General features: G+C 33.4%; 2 protein-coding genes across 2 annotated transcripts in view; both read left to right on the forward strand.

Moving 5' to 3' along the window:
- LOC127108202 (abscisate beta-glucosyltransferase) overlaps window positions 1-15,068 on the forward strand; it is a 62,837-nt gene extending 47,769 nt beyond the window's left edge. The window contains exon 2 of the mRNA XM_051045632.1: window positions 14,779-15,068. Coding sequence (XP_050901589.1) covers window positions 14,779-14,816 — 38 coding nt within the window. The 3' untranslated portion in view covers window positions 14,817-15,068. The remainder of the gene's footprint in view (window positions 1-14,778) is intronic.
- Window positions 13,098-15,129, forward strand: LOC127108203 (abscisate beta-glucosyltransferase). Its single transcript, XM_051045633.1, has one exon. The coding sequence runs from the start codon at window positions 13,528-13,530 to the stop codon at window positions 14,956-14,958; it is 1,431 nt and encodes a 476-aa protein (XP_050901590.1). The 5' UTR covers window positions 13,098-13,527; the 3' UTR covers window positions 14,959-15,129.
- Window positions 15,130-20,567: the final 5,438 nt, after the last annotated feature.

A 20,567-nucleotide genomic window follows, 5' to 3' on the forward strand; every position in this document is an offset into this window, starting at 1 on the left:
AATGATTCAAATAATTCTGGAAAAATTCATGAACATTCAACACATTCAACATGTTCAACATACAAGAAATCAGAAGCATCCAAGATCATTTGGCATGGAAATTAAATTGCACAAGTAAGAACAACCAAATGTGTGACACAAATTGTCACACCATGTTAACACAAGCATAAAACAGAAATGGTAAATGAGAAAAATACCAAACCAAGCCTAAAACATCCATCAATATGCCTAGAATCAGCATGTAAAATTTCAAGTCCATTGGATTTAAAACAAGCATTTCATGATAGAAAGAGTAAGGCAATGTCACAAATGCACATGTGTTCAATCAACCTAGAGCAAATAAAATTCCAGCCAGGCACAACTTGCAATCTCATCATCATTAAAAACTAGACAAAACAAGGATCGTTTTGTAAAAAATTGGGGATTAATTGATGCATTTTTCGATTAGTTATGATTTTTCTAAGTTGATGGAAAAAATAAAAATCAAATGAAGCATGGCATATGGAAAATGGAGGGAAAGACAAAAAATATGAAGAACATTTGAATATTTGCACCAGCCAGGAATCGAAGTATGTTAACATTCAAACAGTGGCGCGCGCTGAGGCAAAACGACCTCGTTTCCTAAAACCCTAAGCCTGCGTAAATTTGGACGGTTCAAACCGACGCTATTTGCCAAAACCGACGCTATTTTTCCAGAAACCGTCACAATGCATGCATCTTCATCTTCTTCATGATGAAGATGATGAAGGTTCATCACCAAATTCCAGAAATTTCCAGAAACGTTCAGAATTCAAAAAAAATTACATCATCATGCAGCATTTTCAATGGTGAGCATAGATCAACTAACATCTAAACACAAATCATCAAGAACAAAGAGAATCGAGCAAAATCATTTTTGGATGCAAAACTTCAATCACTCATAACTTTCTCAATAATGCACCAATTCACACGATTTTTCTACCAGAATCATCAGCAAACCTAGATCTACAAGAATATGTACATGAATTTCAAGATTAAGAGGTTCGAAAATTGACCTCTTGAAGAACATAATCTTGAAACTGCACGATCCTCAGCTCCAAATGATCCAAATCCACTCTATGATGCTTGTGATGATGTTTGATGAAGAAAAGGAAGCTTGAACACGTGTAGATCTAGCTTAATCTTGAATTTCCATTTTCAACTTCATGAGCTTGCTATGCACACTTCTTGCACGAGTTCAACAAACCAGCACTTGATCTACACTAAATCAAAGCTAGGGAACAAGAATATGAAGTAAAATTGCAATGCTATTTGAAGAAAATTTGAATTATGAATGGAAGAAAATTTTGGAGGGAGAGAGAATTTTGGATCTAGAAATGTGAATTGTGATTAACCTCCCCCAAATTCTGTTATGATTAGAGTATTTATATCCTTTCCTAATCACCTTGCTAATCCATGTTTAGTTTGGTTAAGTGAAATAAGGTGTTTTGCAAAATTTTGAAAATGGATGGTGCATGGGATAATTACACGTGAACAGTACCATTCCTTTGATCATTTTCACTTAAAATCCTTTTTTAAACTCAATGGCAATGGTAGAAAGTCCATACAATGCACCATTTTTAAATTTTGCAATTTCCCTCCAAAAAAGGCATGGATATGCAAGTGATCATGTGATGAGATTTTATGTAATGTGATGCTTGTTTTGAAATTAGAGGTCAAGAGAAGAATATTGCAAAAAGAACCACTCAATTTGGAGCCTTGGATCAAAAGATATGGCCATTTGAAGTTCCATGCACATTCGGCAATGATTTGATCATATCTCCTCAACCATTCATCAGATGTTCATGATCTTAGACTTTTTAAAAATGCGAGAGAGAGATCTTCAACTTTCATGTTGGACAAAATTTCATTTGAAACTTCTTTGATGTTGGAAAGTTGAGTTGAAGTTAGATCAAAAACTTCCCATTTTTGGAAAGTTGAAATTATAGGTCACTTTCCATTTTTGGAAACTTTTGACTTGACTTCAAATTCTTCAACCTTGATCTTTGAAATGATGAATAAGCATGATTTGGACATGAATGGGATGAAGAAACTCAATTTCCACACTCAAAACCCACAGTTGACTTTTCAGTTGACTGCATTGGCCCTTAGATGACCTGAAATTATTCTGATGAATTTGGGGCCTTTGCCACTTGGGAACTTGCTCCAAAATGAACCCATAGTTCACATAATTATCACATGATCCATATCTCAATGGAAACTTCATCTCTTGCACATAAGATTTACTTGAACTGCCTTGACTATTGATTGCTTAAGCTGCAAGTAACAAAGGTTAATGACATATTTTTGTACATTTTTGGTTAGTGATTAAAAGAAAAGCAATGACATACAAATGCAAGCAATGCTTGGTGATCAAGAACCACTCTCAAAGGGATCCCATCCACAGGGAAGGAAGCAAGGTGTCCTTGAGGCAATGCAATGAAATGATATGATGCCATGAGGGATCTTAGGGACAAAATTGGGGTCTTACACAAGCATTAGAACATTAGATAGTCCCCTTGATCCTTAATCATAAGTTAATCTTTGCATGCTAACTTAAGCAGTTGTTTCCCTTTTATCCTAACTTTAAGACCACTATTGCATGCCAACAGTAGGGTTATCTTTAGAATTCCCTTAGATTTTCCATTTTCTTTTTTGCATTCATTCTAAAACAAAAACCTTTTCTCAATCAAAACCAAAAACATTCTAATATTACTTGAACTCTTTCAATAATAAGAGGGAAGTACTCAGATACCTCTTACTTTGGGTGGACCATTTGATGTATTCTTTCAACAAAATACTCAACCAATCAAACTTCTTTTGCCGCTTAGCTTTTCTTATGAAAATGTTCAATAAGGATGGTTACCCATAAAAATCACCGACAAACCAATTTTTTTGAGAAGAACTACGGTGCTCTGATTCTTTCAAGATACGTAGGCATTGGGTTACAAAGCCTAAGTGCTTTAAGCCAATAATAGAATACTTAGAAAATCCAACAATGTATGCTGAACGAAAAGTCAGGTATCGCGCTTTAAGTTATATTCTTATAGGGAACAAACTATTTAAAGAGATGCCTGAAGGAGTCTTACTCAAACGCCTTAGTGAATCTGAGGCATACTTCAATCTCTCTAGTGTCCATAGTAGGGCGTGTGAGGCACATCAGGTAGGCCACAAGATGAAATGGTTGTTGTTTCGACAAGGGATGTATTGACCTACCATGCTTAAGGATTGTATTGAGTTCGCTAAAGGGTGCCAAGAGTGCCAGATACATGCAGAATACAACATGTCCCTGCAAGCAAACTACACTCAATTGTGAAGCTTTGGCCCTTTAGAGGTTGGGTGTTAGATCTAGTTGGATAAATTCGACCAACATCATCTAAGAGTCAAAGGTACATTCTAGTGGGTATATATTATTTCACTAAATGGATTGAAGTTATACCTTTGGTGAATGCTGATCAAGAGGCAGTGATCGAATTCATCCAAAGGTATATCATTTATAGGTTTGGAATCCAAGAAACTATTACAACTAATTAAGGATCAATTTTCACTGGTCGAAGGTTCAGGAGTTTGCGAAAGAAGTGAGGTTCAAGCTATTGACATCTACACCTTATTATGCTCAGGCAAATGGTCAAGTCGAAGCAACAAATAAGGTAGTTATTGGATTGACTAAGAAACACGTGGGGAAAAGGCCAAGGAATTGGCATAAGACATTGAATCAAATTTTATGGGCATGTCGAACCTCCCTTAAAGAGGCTACGAATACTTCGCCTTTTCAACTGACATATGGTCACGACATAGTATTACTAGTCGAAATCTATCTTTAATCAATAAGGGTATAAAGGAAAAATGTGATCCCATCTGAATCTTATTGGAGCGTGATGCTTAACGAGTTGGTTGACTTAGACGAAGAAAGGTTAAAAGCCCTAGAGTTATTAAAGAGGCAGAAAAAGAGAGTAGAGAAAGCATACAATAAAAGGGTGAAACTTAAAATGTTTTTGCTTGAAGACTTAGTTTGGAAAGTAATCATACCCATGGATCGAAAGGATAGAGAATTGGGTAAATGGTCCGCTAAGTGGGAAAGCCCTTTTCAAATTATCCAAGTCTTTTCTAATGGCACATACGAGATCGAAGAATTAAATGAAGAACGAAGAGTCCTAAGAGTAAACGGGAAATATTTGAAAAACTATAGGCTTGTGCTTCAGGAAGTAAAAATAATGACATAATAAATCATACACAATAATCGAAGCCAAAATGGAAAGTCGAAATAGATTATTGCCAAGATGGATGTCATTACACAAATGCCACAAAGGGATTAAAGGTCAACAATTACAACGAAGCTAAAAGGGAAGAGAAACCTTCATCTTGTGATACTTCGACTTTTGAAGTCTCAAGTGCCGTTCATAAACATATTTGTTTGAAATAAGGCTGTCAATTTCATTTTCCAGTTTTTGAGCCCTTTCAACATGATGCATGCCAACTTGGATTTCCTTGGCCAGTTCATCTTGATCAAGTTTTTGGAGTTGATCTTTGCGCTCCTTGGCCTTGGTAATCTTGGCTTGCAATTCCTTTATCTGTTGCTCCCAAGCTTCAATGTTTTTGTTACAAGCTTCGACCTCCCTTTTGTTCTGCTCAGATCCCCTCTCCAATTCTGCAACTTTTGTAGTAGATTGGTGACGATGTCTAATTCGGATTCTTGGGTCTTTGATTTGTTTTGGAATTTGGTCGAAGCTTCCCTTATACGATTAAGTTATGCAACAACTTGATCGATCAACAACCTTAGATCCATGATGACATCTGCCACTGCTGGGGAAGTGTTTAAGATGTTAACTTGTTTCAGGAGATTTTATCCCAAAGCAAGCGGTAGTGTCTTTCTCCAAGAGCTGGAACAGGTCAATGTCGAAGGCTTTTTCTTTGATTTTGAGGAGAAATTCATCACCAGATTTACTTGTAGATCGGCCACCTGACATTGTGGAAGTACTAGGGCTTTTCTTAGTCGAGCTATCCCTTGCACTAATAATGGCCTTCAGGTATTCCACTGGTTTTCTCTTTTTCAGCGCTTCGAGCTCTTCTGGAGAGAGGGAAGCAATGTTTCCGGTTGAATGCGCTATGGTCCTTTTTGCAGCATCGGAAGTTGGTTTGGTCTTGGGCATCTCTTTGTTTTGCTCATTCTCTGGTTCATTATCTAGTTCCTCATCTTCATCTTCATCTTCAACAGGCTCAGTGTGATGGTTGGATATAAAACGATCCTCTTCTTCGTCATCAGGACCATCGATGCCTAGGTTTGCAATCGTTGAAGAGACATATTTAGATATGTCTTCGACAACGTCGCTAACATTCTGCATCTCCTCATGCATTTCCCCTTTAACATAGGCATTTTTCTCTTCTTCATCCCCATGCTCATAATCACTAGTACGGTCCTTTTGCATTTCTTCAATATGCTTGTCCATTTCATCTGTAGACTCTTTTGTCGAGTCTCTGGGAGACATGGGATGATAAGAGGGAGTGCTGGTGGGGTGATAAGAGGGAGTGTTGGTAGGATGACAAGAAGGATCACTACTGCTTACTGGTATTATTTGTTTGATGATTGGTTTCTTTGTGCTATCTGCGACCCCCTGGAAAAGACAAAATCAAACATGGATGAGTCGAAAACCAAGAGAAGCAATTAATAACTTGAGAAATTAAGGTAAAGTTTTTGTTTACCTTAGGAACTTCAGCCTTGGGGCTGGAATTGTCGCTTTCAAGTTTCTCTGGAGTCCTTTTTGATTGTGGCTCAGGGTCAGTGGAAGGTACCCTTGGGGTAGAAGTTCTCTTTGCTGGGACCTTTGCAACCTTTATTTTTGGGTGAGAAAGAGCATCAGAGGTCTTTACTTTCTTCTTTTTCTTCTTCGCTGGCTTTGTGGTATCCGGTGAGAGATCACTATCGTTTGAATCGTTTATTTGAACTCGGGGTTCCTTTTGCTTTCGTTTTTTGGGTGTTGGTGGTGGTTTCCGACTTGCCTGAAAGAAAAGACATCTCAAAACAATAAGAAGGCATGAAGGAAATATATATAAAAGAAAAAAATAATAACAATATATGAAGTGTACATTTGTTGTTATTATTTTGTTGGTGTTTCCTCCATCTTTCTCTTTGACAACATCTTTGTTCGTGGAAGTAGCTTTCTTGGCAGGTATTTTCACGGCTGAAATAAAACCAAGACGATTATCACAAATAAGAGAAAATAAAGGAATTGAGAAATGAAGTCGAAAAACCTCCCATTCCACACCTTCATATATTGGGGACTCTATGCGAACATGTTCTATGCCAATATGAAGACGTCCTTTGAAACTGTCCAGAGTATGCTTAATCGGAACCACCCGCTGGGCACGTTTTTGTGATTCTTGTTGAAGAATTTTTAAAAATCTCCACAGACGAACCAGTCTTGAAACGGAGGGCTAAAATCCACTCCGAACTCAGCGTTGGGAAGTCGAGGAAATTTTGAGGGGTACATGTTAAAAGCTAGTTCGTACTGTTGTTCAGGTTTAACGAACGAAGGCAGTTTTAAATCCTCCACTTTCTTTGAAAATTCCTCTTTTAGAGTAATTGCTTCTTCATAGATGGTTCGACTAAGATCATCAAGTCTATAGGCTATTTCAAGGTACTTTTGGAATGTTTGGATTTCTTTGATGTGAGTTGAAATACCTTTCTTGGCTTTGTCCTGCATAAAGGTGAAAGCTTCGGTCAGATGTTGAGTAAAAGTAGGAACATCGAAGACTTCTTAAGTATAACAATTTCTCCACCAAGTATCAAACTCTTGGCTGTAGAGAGCGTATGGTTTGATGCAACAAGAGTGAATTGTGTTTTTCTAGAGTATCAAGTTATAAACTTGTCACTTTGGGCTTCTACGTGTATCATGTTATAGAGGACGATGAAGTTCTTTTTGGCAAAGAGTAGCTTTGGCATGATTTGAATGAGTAAAATTATCGAGAGACAAGGTTGGGTTGGTAGCTCAAGAGGGTGAATTGGTTCCTCGATTGCCTGAGCCTGGTCACCAGTAGCCTGGGGGTGAGAAATGCCTCCCAGATGGCAAGGGATTCCGCTTCTTGGTCTTTCGATGGAGCATGGACCTTTCTTGTGAACCACTCAGGGCCATGCGTCCTGTGGGCGAAGGGGGCCATGGATGGGGTAAAGTTATATCGTTTGGAGAAATCATTACATAGCTAGTTAAGGTTTATTGCAGATTCATTCCTTCGTCACTGGGAGTCAGCAAAGCAAGGCGCATCCCTTCAACCATCCTATTTTTAATCTCTTCAGCCTCTGCATCTATGGGATTTCTAACTGGTAGAGATGCTTCGAAGGTAGAATTCAACCATAGTTGCAGCAACCAGAAAGGACCAGAAAGTAGCAGGTTTCCTTTAGGTTGAATATTCTTGAGAGTTGTGACGCCTTCCCCTAGGGACTCATAGAGGCTAACCAAAATCATTTCGTTGAGACAAAGGTTATGTCGAGCATGAAGTTGGTTCACAATAGTCAGGAATTTCTTCGCTACTTGAAGAGATTTAAAGCAAAAGATGCAACGAGACAACTGGAGGGCGAGGAAGGAAATGTGTTCTTGATCAGACACTTCAACAGATTTTTTATCATGGAAATATGCTATATAAGTGGTAAAAGCGGCTTTGGTAGTGTCAAAAAAGATGGTATCCTTAGCCATAAGGTTTGGGTTGTAAGTTTCCCAAGTCAGTTTGAGCCCAGTAATGGCACCAATATCGAAAAGTGTGGGTATCATCATACCACATGGAAAATGAAAATTATTTTGGGTGCGATTCCAAAAATACAGAGAAGAAACTAACACAAATTATAAATACCCAGGTCCAACCTTCGACAATTGAATCATGTCGAAGATACTCATGTCTTTCTAGACTTGGGATTTCTTGTTTTTTATATTTTTTAACCAACCTAGATAGTTTGAGGGGTTTAAATAAAGGACACGATTGAAATACCCTAAAACCATTATTCATATAGTCTAGGTCAATGGGTTTTTCTATCGAAGGCGTACTTTGATGATCATGACATCATAGCAGATGGAAAGCTTGTGGCATCGAAAGAGACTTTCAAAAAATGTCTTTTTCTCCGTTTGGTCGAAAACGACATTTTTTGGGGGCAATTTGTTAGCTGAGATTTTCGACGTCAAGGTTGGATTTAGTATGATGGAAAAAAGAAATATTTTGTTTGTTTCAACTTCGACAGAAAGAAGGAAATGTTGTCGAAGAGGGAGATCCTATCGAAGAGATCTTTTGTATACGAGGGAGATGCTGGTTTTAAAACTTAGAAATATTTATGGGTTTAGACTGTAATTTCGACAGAAGCAATACTGATGCTGCCTTCGACGAAAGATTTTGAATTTTAATAAGGATGATAATTGTCTTTTGTCCCTATCCATTTATCTGAGAAGGACGCGTGTAAGCTACGGCAAAATGAAGACATGCAAGCAAAACGTGTCGTTTTTTGGAGGAAAAACCGTTGATAGCAGTTATTTTCGACTTAGTATAAATAGGGGTCTTAGTGTATAGAATTCCCATGTGTTCAATCATTATACAAATACTCACAAATTACTCTAAGTATCTAAGTGTATCTGAGAAACGAGATTGTTGAGAATGTACGTATGAATCACCATCTTTTCATTTTAATTGAAATTGTTCACAGTTTATCCATTATTCCTTCTTATTGCAATTTAATTTGAAGTTATTTTATTGTAATTCCTTTACACATTCTGCATTCTAGTTTTAAAACTTTAAACAACATTCTCAAATCATGAGCATTTTCGAAGTGTTCATAGATTTTCAAATATATTTTAACAAGAGCACATGTCCTAGGATTCACTAGTTGATCCGATAAAGTAAACCATTTTTTTGGAGACCAGATATTGTTACTAATTTTTACTGTAAACGGATCCTAAATCCATAAACAAAATTCATCTAAAAACACAAACAACACGTATATCGAAACCCTAAACCCCGTGACACCTTAATCCCGATTCATTGATTACTCACCTGATTACATGAGCTTGGTAAAAATTACTAGAACGGAAACGTAAATCGAGCATAAAACAAGCAGAAAAATCAAGAAAATCTACCAAAAATGTATTCTGGCGAAGCTCCTCCCCCTCCGACGCGACGATGCGATTTCTGGCGAGTGACAAGTAACTCTTTTTCCTCCTTTTCGTACTTTGCTCTTTATCTTTACTTCTCTTCTTCTACTTAATCTTTCTTCTTTGTGTGTGGTGTTGTGAGTGAGAAATGGTGACAGGGGTTGATAGTTTATCTATTTTAGAGCTTCAATGTGAAGCTCTAGATAGTTTTAGGGAGTGTAATCAGGGAGGGTAATTAGCAGAGAGTGTGGGATTCAGGTGAGTGGAGGAAGGAAATTCGTGAATCGGCATATGCAGAAGTTTTGTTATTGCTGTAACATTGAAATTTTACTACTGTAATTTGAAATGTCCATGAGTAATTCCACTCTCAATTTTGTGACTAATCTAATTAGTTAATTTAAACTAATTAAATTTGCTCAAATAACCCTGCTCATTTTATCTTCAAACGACATAAATATTTACTTGTCTTTTATTCCAATTTGATAAAAAAAATTGCAAGAATGAATTGGTCCATAATGACTCCTTTTTGTTGTGTTTCAGATTAGGCCTCAAATCATATGCGTGGAGCTGGCTTGAAGGCTTTGGCATGAAACAGGAGCATGTCTATGATATTATGGAGGCTTGAATCATTTGAACACCAAACTCAAAACCTTGTAGTATTAGACGGCAAAAATTTGGTTGTATTGTTCATGAGCTTATTGTAATTTTGGATTCAATGTGAAATTTATAATAGCAAGCTTGTACAATTGGCAACTTTGATCATGCTATGTTTAGCACTCTTGTACTTTATTTAAAGTTGAAATGAAATTAAAGCACTTGTGAGTTCAAATTAACTTTGCAATTATTTAATATTCTTGAAACAAATGCACGAGTGGATGAATACATGAATCAAAACACCAAAAACACCAGGGTATGTGATGAATGTGATTTGAAATATAGTCATGAACCATGGAGAACGTAGGTGCATGAATTGGTGAATGATCCTTGCTTGATAACTTCACTTATTTAAAATTAAACTCATAATTTTAAACTAAAAAAAACCAAAACTTTGAGTCAATGTGAATATAATGAGACGAAGACATGAACGGGATAATGAAATGTTTGGAATTGAATGCATAATCAGATGAGTAAGTCAAACTTTTGACTTTTCTTCTTTTGATTCCTATGTACATAGATTGTTTTGAAATTTGACTGATGAATGCATATGACACCTAATGATCAAATGAAATGGTCATAATATATTGATGCATATGAACTAGATGTTGTTAATAGGTAAAAAATTATTGGGAGAAAATTTAGGATATGACAACCGCCTCAAAGGAGCCTGCACGACTGAAAAATCTACTCTCAAAATTTAGGATATGAGATATTCAAAACAAAAAACTCATGCGATAATCAAGCATCAGTCCACATTGCATCTAATTAGGTTTTCCATGAATAGGCAAAGCACATAGAAATAGACCGTCATTATGTAAGGGACAAAATACTATCGGGAGAAATCAACACAAATTTCGTAAAATTCGAAGACCAATTAGCTGATATGTTTACAAAGTTTCTTAGGGATTCTCGAGTGGATTACATTTGTAACAAGCTCGAATCATATGAAATATATGATCTACCTTGAAAGGGAGTGTTAAAAATATTATATATAAAATAGTCCCACATCGACTATAATATGTAATTAGTTGTAATCTCTCTCTCACACACATACTTCAAGAGAATTAATGCAATCGGATAGAACAAAATGATATGATATGAAATGAATTGATATTCTATTGTTTGAATAATTTAAAATCAGATGAAACATAGGATATAATAAAGTGATATGGATGATAGAATATGAATAATATGTATTATTGGGAAGAATAATATACTAAAATATGTTACTTTACTGTAATTAATCTGGGGAGGATAACCTCATGCAGGAGCAGTTACAGAATGTAAAACATCTATACAATACACAATAACTGTATTAATTATAACCTCTAGGATTTGAGAGCCTCGTCTCTCATAAACGACTTTCTCATTATTTATTCTACTACTTTTATATTATATATATATATATATATATATATATATATATATAATATATATATATAATATATATATATATATATATATATATATATATATATATATATATATATATTATATATATATATGTATATATATATATATATATATATATATCTATTATATATATATATTATATATATATATATTATATATAAATTGGATCTAATTTATTGGGCCTTTGGGCTACGCCTAACATACACATTAATAATACTCTCCTCCAAAAGGTGAAAAGTGAAAATCAGGAAATTGTTGGTTGATGATCTCAAAAACTTGCCATGTTGCTTCAAATTTTGGTAAGTCTTTCCATTGAATGAGCACCTCCACCATGTTGGCAGCATTAGCAGGGACAACCATGAGAACTTGAGGTTTCACTTGATGCTCTAAATCTTCTAACAGCACAAATGGTAATGGTTGAGGATTTGCGATTGGTGTGACAACTTTCTTCAACAAAGAGAAATGAAAGACCGAATGAATCTTACTTTCAGCAAGAATGTCAAATTGATAGGATACAAAACCGATGAGCTTTTAATTTGATAAGGGCCATAAAAACGAGGAATAGGCTTTTCATTGATCTTCTTGCCAAGGATTTGAGTCGATAAGGATGCAAATTGAGATAAACCCAATCCCCAACAACGAATGATACATCTCTCCGGTGTTTATTGGCTTGAGTTTTCATCTGATTCTGGCTTTGGCCAAGTTGGAATGAAGATCATGCATAATCATGTCGCGTTCTTGAGTCGAAATGTTAAGTTCCTCCACTGCTAAAGGAATAGTGGTGGATCACGACCGTATAAATCTTTGAAAGGAGTGGTTTTGGTTTAATTGTTGTAATTGGAATAAAACCAAAATTCTGTCCAACCTAGCCCCTTAAACCATTGTCGCAAAAATTCTTGGCCATTGAATCCTGCATTTTCGTGTCTGTAAGATGTCGGAAAAACTCCCCCACGAGAAGTACTAAGTTGCTGGTTTTGTTTTAGATGTCCCAGTTGTGGCAGCAATAAATATTGTTTTATGGTTGAGTGCCTTATTGTTAGAGTCCCAAGTAACAATGCGGTTAGAAGGACAACTCTTTGTCATGATACTCTTTCACCGAGCCTATTTATTTAAGACTGTGGAGCATTTCATAGGGACTTTGTAACATTGACGACGGTTGAAACTGTTTTATCAAACTAGCCTTGAAATCATCCCAAGATGGTGAGGGGGAACAAAATTTCCAATATTGATACCAACTGAGTGCTTTTCCTTCCACTGCTATCATGACAACCTGTACCTTTTCCTACTCAGTTACACCCCTTAAATCTTGTAATATGGTGCTGTATAGTACTCACTTCGTTCCTTTTTAAGTGTCATTTTTTGACTTTTTACATTTACTAAGAAATCTAATCATTGTTGTTACTTTTCACACAATGATTCTTCTTTTACCTATAATACCCTTAATTATTCATTTTACTTTTTCTTTTTGTAATAATTATCTAGGGGTAATTTTGACAAAAGAACAATTAATACTACATTGAACTTAGCAAGTGACAATTAAAAAGAAACATATTTTTCTCAAGAAAGTGTCATTTATAAAGGAACGGAGGGAGTATAAGACAGCTAATTCTTGTCCTTTTGGTGTATGGTTTGAAAGCCAGCTAATTGAAGAGTTTCAATGAGTACTATAGAAGAATTTTAGAAGTCAGCCAAATCTTGTTAAGACTAAGCATCAATGCCTTCAATATAGGATTATAGGGTTGTCTGATTTTTCTCCTTTTTTTAGGTTGGAGGAAGCGGAGAGGATTGAGGCAGTTGGGATATAACAAACTTTTCATTTCAAATTTTATTGAATATGTGATTGCACATGTTCCTAAACAGAGAGGAAATTATAATTGTCTAGAGTTAAATGCTTTCATTCTATTAATTGGCTACTTATGTAGCGTTCTTATTGTTGTGTTGTATGGCAGACATTCAATGAGATACAAAAGCTTCTTAGCAAGACTAATGGCAAAGTTGTTGGTGGTTTAATGACTTCTTAGCAAGTCCACTAGCCTATAATAACAATCTTTAGCTATGTCCCGTCATAGTCATAGTCAGGTGGATATTTTTGAGTACTTTTGATTCATTTAAAATTCTTATAAAGTGTATGTCTGGATTGTGTGCAACGAGTGGTTGTATTCTATCCATATGCATAATATGTCATTCATGACGTTTGCATGTCAACCTTTTCTCATTGACCATACCGACAAGAGTCTAGTTGTATAATTCACCTATCTTCAAAATAACTGGTCCGCATCTCCTTCATTACTCAGTTTCGAACATCATCATCATCATGAACCATAAAACTGGTGGGGTTAAAATATACTTCCTCCCCTTCCTAGGTGGAGGTCATCAGATCCCGATGATAGACACAGCAAGAATGTTTGCAAAACATGGAGTCACATCAACCATCCTAACCACACCTTCCAACGCAGCACAATTCCAAAACTCAATCACCCGCGACCAAAAATCAAATCTTCCTATCACCATCTACACTCTCACCACTCCTCAAAACACCCTATTACCTGACATAGACATGTCTGCCGGTCCCATGACCGATACCTCGCTTCTCCTCGAACCTGTGAAACAGTTACTCCTCCAACAAAGACCCCATTGTATAGTTGTTGACATGTTTCATCGTTGGGCTGGTGACATCATTGGCGAACTCAAACTCCCAATGATTGTTTTCAACGGGAGCGGGTGTTTCCCTCGCTGTGTCGGTGCAAATATGAGAAAACATGTTGCGTTTGAGAATCTGAGTTCTGACTCAGAATCTTTCATTGTCCCTGGTCTTCCTGATAGAGTTGAGATGACAGGGTCTCAAGTTCCGAGTTTCATGAGAAACCAATCTGGGTTGTCTGATTGGATGGCGCAAATAGAGGAAAAAAGCTTAGGTATTGTTATCAATAGCTTCTATGATTTGGAACCAGTTTATGCTGATTACCTAAGAAATGAATTGGGAAAGAAAACATGGCTTGTAGGATCTGTTTCTCTCTGCAACAGAAGCATAGAAGATATGAAAGAGAGGGGGAAACAACCCACTATTGATGAACAAAGTTGCTTGAATTGGTTGAATTCTAAGAAACCCAGTTCAGTTCTTTATATTAGTTTCGGGAGCGTAGTTTGCTTACCGATGAAACAGCTCAAGGAAATTGCTTATGGTCTTGAGGCTTCTGATCAACCATTCATTTGGGTGGTTGGGAAGATTCTCAAGTCATCTAAAAGTGATAGTGAAAATTGGGTTCTTGATGAATTTGAAAAGAGAATGAAGGAAATGGATAAAGGTTTGATTTTGAGAGGTTGGGCTCCTCAGCTTTTGATATTGGAGCATGATGCAGTTGGTGGGTTTATGACTCATTGTGGTTGGAACTCAACTTTAGAAGGTGTGTGTGCTGGTGTGCCTCTGATAACATGGCCACTTTCGGCTGAACAATTTATCAATGAGAAGTTGGTAACCGATGTGTTGAGGATTGGGGTTCAAGTGGGTAGCAGAGAGTGGGGGTCTTGGGAGGAAGAGAGGAAAGAGTTGGTGGGAAGAGAGAAGGTGGAGTTTGCAGTGAAGAAGTTGATGGTGGAGAGTGAAGAGGTAGAAGAAATGAGAAGGAGAGTTAAAAGTATTGCTGAGAAGGCAAAAAGAGCCGTTGAAGAAGGTGGAAGTTCTTATGGTGATATTGATGCCTTGATTCAGGAACTTAAAAACTTGCAGAATGGCAAGGATGTTTAGGTTGTTAGAAAATGCAAGAAAAGTGTTTTTAACACCCTAATTTTTAAATGATTGGAATGATATAATTGAGTGATGTATGCTTAGTAGTATAAAACTATTTTAAATGATCAGTGTATAATTATTAAATTTTTATAATTAAATTAAATGTTATGGGATTGAGAGATTCTGTAATTCTACTCTGCCTAGCTTTATTCTATAGATGAAATGGAAGGAAATTTTCCTGCCTTGCCCTACTACTGAAAACATATGCCCAATATACTCCATATTGAAAAATATTTCCCAGTCTACCCCATTTTTAGTTGGGCCTCGTCACTTGATTTGACGAGGGGGTGGTAACTTTTTTTTGGCGTGTAGCCTCGTCACTTGAAGTGACGAGGTGTTAAAGGAATTTTTTTTTTGTTTTTATTTTAAATAGTATATTAAATAGGATTAATAATTAATATAATTGTTTTTTAAATATTAAATCTATATTAAATTAATATAATTGATTTAATTAAAAATAATAATAACTTTTTTATAAAAAAATATTTAAAATAAATAGTAAATAATTATATTTGAAAAAATAATAATTATATTGAAAAAATATTTAAAATAAATAGTAAATAATTATATTTGATAATAAAAAAATTGTGAGACAAAGGACTCATTGCAAAAAATATTTAAAATAAATAGTAAATAATTATATTTGATTATATTAATTACTATTTATTTAAATATTTTTTTATAAAAAAGTTATTATTATTTTTAATTAAATCAATTATATTAATTTAATATAAATTTAATATTTAAAAAACAATTATATTAATTATTATTACCATTTAATATACTATTTAAAATAAAAACAAAAAAAAATTTCCTTTAACACCTCATCACTCGTCACTTCAAGTGACGAGGCCACACGCCAAAATTTTTTTTACCAGCCCCTCGTCAAACCAAGTGACGAGGCCCAACTAAAAAGGGGGGCAGACTGGGAAATATTTTTCAAAAAGGGGCATATTAGAAATTGTTATTCAAAAATAGGGTATTTGAGGCAAAAACTCGAAATGGAAATTAACTAGTGACTTTTTGTAGAAAATGTGAGTGAGTGAGTGAGAAGAGACAGAATGAAATGAAAAAACATGATGAGAAGAAAGAGGAAGAAAAAGATAGTGCTACAGATTGAAGAGACATGAGGATAAGAAGAGAAAAAAACGTGGTGGTTGAGAAGAGAGAAAAATTGAAGACAGAAAGAGAATGAGAGAAGAAAATGTGACTATGTGAGTGATTAAGAAGAGAGAGAGAAAAGAGAAGTGGTGCAAATATAAAATTTGAAGGGTGCAAAGTGCATATATTCTTAAAAGTTAGGGTAATATTTAAAATTTGAGGCAGTACTGCAGCTGCACCCCTGGGTCCTATGTGGGTCCATCCCTAACGGTACAAGACTCGGGCTTTGACATGTTTGAATCTTGGTAAACATAATAACTTCATAAAATATTTAATCCTTCCGGTCTCATAAACAAATATCATATTTAAGTTGTATACGGTTTTTAAGAAAATATTAAATGTACTAGTATTGATTTTAATAATGAATTTAATATTATTTATTAAAATATTCTTATTAATTATATTTAATAAAATTGTTGAATAAAATAAAAGTTAATTAATAGAGATATAGTAGGGGAAAAGAATAATAAATGTTATATTGATATGATAAAATGACAGTAAAAAAAGATGTAATGTTAACTTGTGTCCTATAGATATAAGTTAAGAAAGTCATTTATAGAAAATTTGTATTGAAAAAAACAATTAAAAAAATAATTTTATATTTTTATTAAAATCAATATATAATTTCCAAGATAATATTTTTTCATTAGATTCTTAATTTATATCCATAGGGCACAAGTTGGCATTACCTAAATTTTTTGCAAATGAGACATTTTTTTAAGAGAAAGAGAGAATACCATTTAATCTATGACAAATTAGACTCCAATTGATTGGTCACCTTTAAATTCTGTTTAACCTATCTAAGACATCTAAAAATTTAAGGTTTTGTCTATATTGATGAAATCATATGGAGTGGAATGGTATGAGATAAAATAAATTTATTTTTTATTATTTGGAATATTTATAATTGAAAGAAGTGGAGTGGAATAAACTAATATGTATTAATTTTATTCTTTCACTTACCATCATGTTTCTTTCTTTTTAATTTGAGATGAACGAATAATTTGTTTTGTTCCATTTTAAAATTTTGAAATAATAAAATGAAATCACTATAAGAAAAAATGTGTCTAACCATGTCATACAGTGAAGTGAAAATCAAATGGTAAAAAAATGGAGTTGTGACATGAATATCACGTGGCTACATGGTTTTATTATTAAAAAATTGACACTGCTGCATGTATATGTTGAGACGTGTTAATCATGTCGCAACTTTAAAAATAAAATAAAAAAGTGAAAAAAGTAAAAAAAAAATTTAAACAAAATGTTGTGACGTGGTAATCACGTCGCAACTTTAAAAGTAAAATAGAAAAAGTAAAAGAAATCAGGCATGCACGGATTAGCAGAGGGATATTTGAAAAATTGAAAAATTTAGTTTTAACGGGAAAATCACGTCGTAACTTAAAATTCAAAAACTAAAAAAAACCTAAAGAAGGGACGCTGACTTGATGGAGGACGTTTAACTAACACATTTATTTTACTGTTGGAAAGTTGCGACATGGATTTCATTTCGCAAGGATGCGACGTGAAATTGATGTCGCTGAATTGGCTATGTAAATTTATTATGTAGGATAATTTTTATTTAGTAGAATATTATTAAAATAAATATATAGTTATTAATATATTTAAACATAATTAAAAAAATAGAATTTAAGTTTTTCATAATATACTATTTTGTTTATATATTATTTTTCTAAAAATAGAATATTATTTTTCATAATATATTATTAAAATATATTATTTTTTATAATATATTAATTTCATAATATATTATATTATATTTTAAATAAATATAATAAAAACATAATATATGTTTATAATATATTATTTTTTGTAATATATAATTTGTTATATTATATTTTTTATTTTAATAAAAATCTAATCTAATATATTCTTATTTTTATCCTTATGATAGATAATCAAATATATAAAAACAAAATATTTATTAAAAATATAATATATTATATATGTATATTTAAAACAAAATAAAATAAAATATAGTTATATTTTATATATATTAAAAGAATATGTTAATTAAAAAAATGGTGTGAAATAGTTTGTTTTAAACATAACAATTTTTTTCAAAAAAAAGAATATATGGTTATTAATTATATATATTATATGTTTATTATATATTAGTTATATATTTTTAAAAATAGAACATAGTAGTTATTTATTAAAAAAAATATTATTATTTGTTTATTAAATGTGTTGTTAAAACCAAAACAAAATATTTATGTTTATCTTAAAGTTTATAAAAAACAAAATAGTATGAAATTTATTTGTAATTATATATATATATATATTAAGTTATTTAGTTGTAGTTGTATGAAAAGTAGTTTCTAGTTAGTATTAGTTTATGTTTAATTTATCAAATTTTTTGAAATTGGTTGATATATTAAAATCACATTTGTAATTAAAAAGGCAATGATTGTATAGATGTGTAGTATGAAATATTATCGGTACTATCGTAGTTGGATGTACGATAGGTTGTATCCAGAAAGACGCTGACTTAAATCATATTTTGAAGTAGGAGTTAAAAGGTTTAAAAAACGAAAAACAAATTATTATTTATTTTGTATTTATTTATATCTAAAATTTTTATTATTAATTTTAGTATATATTAAAACGTAAAACAATAATTATAGTTGTGAAATGAAAATCACTTCACAACTTTTTGAAGTGATATTCACTTCACAACTTTGCCACGTGAAAAATACGTCGCAAGTCACTGTCACCTTCCCTGCTTCTCTAAATTAGAACAAATAAAACTTTGTGAAGTGATCTTCACTTCACAACTTTGCCACGTGAAAATCACATCGCAAATCACTGTTGCCTTATCTGTCATCTCTACTACTCTAAATTACAGCAGATAAAGCTGAAAAACGTGTTATGAAGTGATTTTCACATGGCAAAGTTGCGACGTGATATTCACGTGGCAATAAAGTTGTCATCCGTGCTCCTGCCGCGTGAAAGTTCACGTCGCTAAAAACGTGTTGTGAAGTGATTTTTCACGTTGTGTCGTGAATATCACATGGCTACAAACAATTTTTTTGTAGTGAATCTCCATTCCACTCTGCTTCATTCAACTTCCGCTACCAATGTGAGAATCTCTTTAGTTAGTCAGTGATATGCAAGCACATCTATGAAATGATACTTTAAAGTTAAATAATACTTTAAAGTTAAATACTATAAGCAACATTAGTATACCCTGTTATTTTAAAAATGAGCTCGTGGACTGTGTGGTGTACCAAGTTGTAATGTTTATGTATTTTGGTTTGTCATGAACAAGTATTTTAATATTTTGGTGTTTTCGTTTGTCATGAACAAATTTGTAACTGTCATGATCAAGTTTATGAAATGTCAATGATATTTTGTGTCCTGAAATTTCACGGTTATACACTACATGTTTATCGTACAAATTATAAATTGTATTACATTGTATTGTGAACATTACAGGACTGTCATAAACATACAAACATTACATTCAGACCTATTATTTTGTTTAAGGTTTAAACTTGTTAAGTGTAACATTACATGTCTGTCATAAATGTGAAACTTGCTCAACTTAACATTGCACATTACTGTTAACAACAACAATTGTGTTAAACTTGTAACATTACCTTTTATTCAACAATAACAATTGTATTAAACTTGTCACATTACCTTTTATTCAACAACAACAATTGTGTTAAACTTGTCACATTACCTTTCATTCAACTTAACATAATAAAATACGTTACAATACACATACTCTTAACTTAACATTTCATTCAACTTAACATAATCAATTACATTGCATTGCATTCCACATACCATTAACATAACATTACATTGCACACAAAAACTTAGCATAATCAACCTTACATAAACAACCTAACATAATCAACCTAATTAACTTAACCTAATCAACTAATTAATTAGATTTGATACAACTAATTCAATTAACAACATTAATGTCATTCCCATGGTAAATTGGTTCGTCATCTTTAAGAACTTGATCTTCAAATTCAGTTGATCCTCTCTGATAATGGATTCATTCAACTTGACATTTTTTTTGTTTAATTTTTGGTGGATTAAAGATATTACTTCTTTACCTCGATGAGACATTTCTTCATCATACTAGACGAAGTGACTATACCTCTTATATCCCTAATTTTAGAAATAGAGAAGAAAAATGAGGAATTTTCTAGAAATCATAAAATAACATTGTTCATGGATATTACAAATCAAACTAATACCTTGTATATCCCACAGTTAAAAAAATGACGACCTGAATTCAAATCCGTCTAAGCCGTCATCAATGGAGATAGAAGACCACACTTGCATTCAGCATGATTGGAGCGAGAAACAGTATGATTGCTTGATGTTGAATATTGGGACATGATTGAGGCGTTGGATCGGAAAGA

The sequence above is a fragment of the Lathyrus oleraceus genome, chromosome 7 (assembly GCF_024323335.1).
Source record: "Lathyrus oleraceus cultivar Zhongwan6 chromosome 7, CAAS_Psat_ZW6_1.0, whole genome shotgun sequence".
Lineage (NCBI taxonomy): Eukaryota > Viridiplantae > Streptophyta > Magnoliopsida > Fabales > Fabaceae > Lathyrus > Lathyrus oleraceus.

What these genes read in the sequence shown, in the direction of transcription:
- LOC127108203 (XM_051045633.1), top strand. Translation starts at nt 13,528, where the DNA reads ATGAACCATAAAACTGGTGGGGTTAAAATATACTTCCTCCCCTTCCTA.